The following is a 3,244-nucleotide window of genomic DNA, read 5'->3' as shown; positions in this document are numbered from 1 at the left end:
AAAAAAAAAAAAAAAAAAATGCACACATGACACAGCACACAGTGGAGGGAAATAAGCAATACCTAAGAACTCGTGTCAGGGCTCAAAACAGGAGTGATTCCTATCCTCACTTAAGATTACCTACCTTGTTATTTTTTCAGCATTTATGTATCTTTTTAAAAGTGTGCCACGCACATCTGCGTACAGTCACTGGTTTATGATGAACAGAGATCTCTAGGATGAAGCAATATATAAATCTGAAAACCATGCCCCACTATTGCTCTATTCGGAGTCAATCTCACTTGAGTTATTTTCAGAAACGAGTGCACCCAACGCTATGGTAAATCAGACTGAAGGTTTCGTGTTGTGGGATTTCACCCTTCCTACGAAAAGCTCTCTTCCCTCAAATAAATCCACAGACACCACTCCACAATTTGGAGGTTCCTAGTATAAATATCTGCCTCCCAAACCCTCCATGGGATCAAACGCCACCAAAAATCCTAACCACCTGAACGCAGACGAGGACAGAAAGTCTTAATTTATGAGGGAGAGGGGGGTTTCCCACCTGGAGGGACGAGAACGACCCACGGTCCTCGGTTCCTGGTTCCAGTCACTTGCAGGAGCTGGCGGCGCCGTGCTCCCTTCACACGGCTTTCCACCCAGAGCGCATCACGGCCGCCAGCCCCGGCTCGGCAAGCCTGGCAATAGCCCCCTCGTCTCCTCCCAGAACCTTCTCTCCCTCTCCCCCACACAAGCACACTCACACAGCACATGCACACTCACACTCGCTCACACACGCGGCCCCCTCTGCCCAGAGCCGCTCCTTCCAGGGCCCCGGGATTCCGGATCCGGGAGATGCAACTTGCGGCGCCGGCCCAGGAGGCTCCGCACCTGCTCGGGCGCCGGGCCGCGCGCAGCCCCGCGCCAACCCCAGCCGGAGCCCGCGCCCGCGCCCCGCCGGGAGCCCCGGCGCCTCCGGGGTCCGCGCCCTCACCTTGCTCGCCGCGGTCCATGTCTCCCGCCCGCCGCCTCGCGTCTTCTGCGCCCCCGCCGCCTGCAGCCCGTCCCGGCTCGGATCGCCCGCCGCGCCGCGCTCAGCTCCTCCTCGCCTCCGCCCGCGACTCCCGCGAAGTCCCCACCCCCAGAGGCGTCGGGCGCGGCGGCGCCGCCCGCCCTCGGCCGGGAGCGCTTTCCCGGGGCGTCACCCAACCACCTGACCCAGCCGACCTGTGCGCTCCGCCACGTCGGCGCGGGCGGCGCAGCGCGAGGAGGGCCGGGCGCGCCCGGACTCCCGCACCGGCTGGAAGTCGGCCGGGAGGAGAGAAGAGGACGGCGAGGAAATGGACTCGGCCATGGAGGCTGCGTGGAGCCTGCTTGGGAACCGGGATAGCGTTTGCCTTCCACCGTCAAGTTATTTATAAAATCAAAAGTTTCCACCGAGGCCTTGGAGATGCCCTTTCTCTGCATCTGCGAACACCTATTCTCCTACGCTTAAGAGTAGAAAACACAGGAACGTTATTTAGAAATGCCAATGGCTCTTTTTTCTCTGTATTCTTCTGTTACCTAAATAATGCCCTATGATGTCTTCTCTAACTAGGTCACAAACCAGCATAGGTCAAAATTGCAAAGAGTCTCTTGAAAAATTATATAGCCTTGTCTTTCCATAGAATGGGGATTTTTTAGGTGACAACCTAGGAAGATTTTCATATAATAAAAACCTGTTTTGAGTGCAGGACTGAGAAAAACACTCAAATGAATTAAAGTAACCGAAGGTCAGAATTAGCAGGAATCGTGGAAAAATGCATGTTGAGGTGTCACGTCTGTTGATCAAAGGACAGTTTGAGGTTCCTGTAACAATACAGTTCTTTTCATTATTAGCGTTAACAATCTGTTTTCTCGGGGTTTTACAGTTACTCGTCTTCCATGTAGTCACTTTGTCTGTATGGGTCGTAGTCTTCATGTGGTGTCTCAATTTCATAAGCCATCTGAGTCTGCAAATGAGGTGGGCTTCTTTCTGTGTTGACGTTTAGCCCGAAGCATTGTGTAGCACTTGGCTAACAACAAAGAAGCAGCCATTCACATGTTTTAAAATTGTAGTTACCTGAAGTGACTCCGTGCTATTAATATCTCTATACTGTCTTGCTGTATGTAAAGTGTAGCTCTCTCCAGCCCTCATCTTCCAATGTCTTCTCCTCCACTCTAGTGACGTTTACTGTTTCACTCAACCAGATGTGATCTCTTCTCTTTGACTCCTACTCTCACTTCACTTGGCTCCACTCCTGTGGCACTCACCCCAGCGCTGGTGACAGGATGCTAACCAGTGTATGTTTCACAGTCCTATTAGGTTACAAGCTCCAGGTGGTAAAGTCCTTAAAATGGCCTGTTAAAAAAAAAACAAAAAATAGGCCTGGTGCAGTGGCTCAGGCCTGTAATCCCAGCACTCTGGAAAGCCGAAGCGGGTTGATTGCTTGAAGTCAGGATTTCGAGACCAGCCTACCCTTGTGTCTACTAAAAATACAAAAATTAGCCGGGCATGGTGACACACACCTGTAATCCCAACTACTCAAGAGGCTGAAGCAGGAGAATTGCTTGAACCAGAGAGGCAGAGGTTGTAGTGAGTTGAGATCATGCCACTGCACTCCAGCCTGGGCAACAAAGCAAGACTCTGTCTCAAAAAAAAAACAAAAAAGTTCCAGGTGGGCAAAGGTTATTTTGGTCATTTGTGCATCCTTTAGTTCTACCATGCAATTAATAAATGTAATTTTAAACCAGGCCTGGTGGTGTTTGCCTATAATTCCAGCTACTCAGGAGGCTAAGGCAGGAGGATTACTTGAGCCCAAAAAGGTCCAATGATATGATTTTTAAGAATTTTTTTTAAATGTAACATTAAGGTAAATTTTGGCATCATCAGAAAATTCTGTAGTGTGGTAAAGAATTTTTGACTAGCTGATCTGAAGTCTATATTGTATAAACATCTGGAGATACAATCTCTCAATGTACTAATTTGTAGATAAATAGCACTTGAACATGTGTGCCCATTACAAATATTTATTCTGTTTGTATCTGTTTCACTTACTATACAGTGATGAACTTGTTATGTATGCTGAAAGGAAAAAAAAATCTTGTCTTTTGAAGAGTTTATAGACTTGTTCACATGAAGCTAGATGGCTAATAGCCTACCTGATAAATAGCTTTCCTGTTTTCCTTCCTAAGAGAACCTAAATATTGTTTGGGGTGGCAGTGTGCCCAGCTGAAACACTGGGCA

The 3,244-nt window shown here is 49.0% G+C and overlaps 1 protein-coding gene across 7 annotated transcripts in view; it reads right to left on the bottom strand.

Annotated features, from left to right (window-relative positions):
- TPD52 (tumor protein D52) overlaps positions 1–1,461 on the bottom strand; it is a 241,043-nt gene extending 239,582 nt beyond the window's left edge. For 3 of the 7 annotated variants that reach the window (XM_037736084.1, XM_037736085.1, XM_037736086.1), the window contains exon 1: positions 974–1,461. In XM_037736084.1, the coding sequence (XP_037592012.1) occupies positions 974–1,446 (473 nt within the window). In that variant the 5' untranslated portion in view covers positions 1,447–1,461. Of the gene's footprint in view, positions 1–544; positions 768–973 lie in introns of those variants that run through there. The other 4 variants (XM_017521866.2, XM_017521868.2, XM_017521860.2 and 1 more) reach the window with 2 other exon arrangements.
- Positions 1,462–3,244: the final 1,783 nt, after the last annotated feature.

This window comes from Cebus imitator, unplaced genomic scaffold (genome assembly GCF_001604975.1).
Source record: "Cebus imitator isolate Cc_AM_T3 unplaced genomic scaffold, Cebus_imitator-1.0 Scaffold22, whole genome shotgun sequence".
Taxonomy (NCBI): domain Eukaryota; kingdom Metazoa; phylum Chordata; class Mammalia; order Primates; family Cebidae; genus Cebus; species Cebus imitator.
Note: the sequence above shows the minus strand (reverse complement) of the source record. Positions and strands in the feature narration are given on the sequence as shown.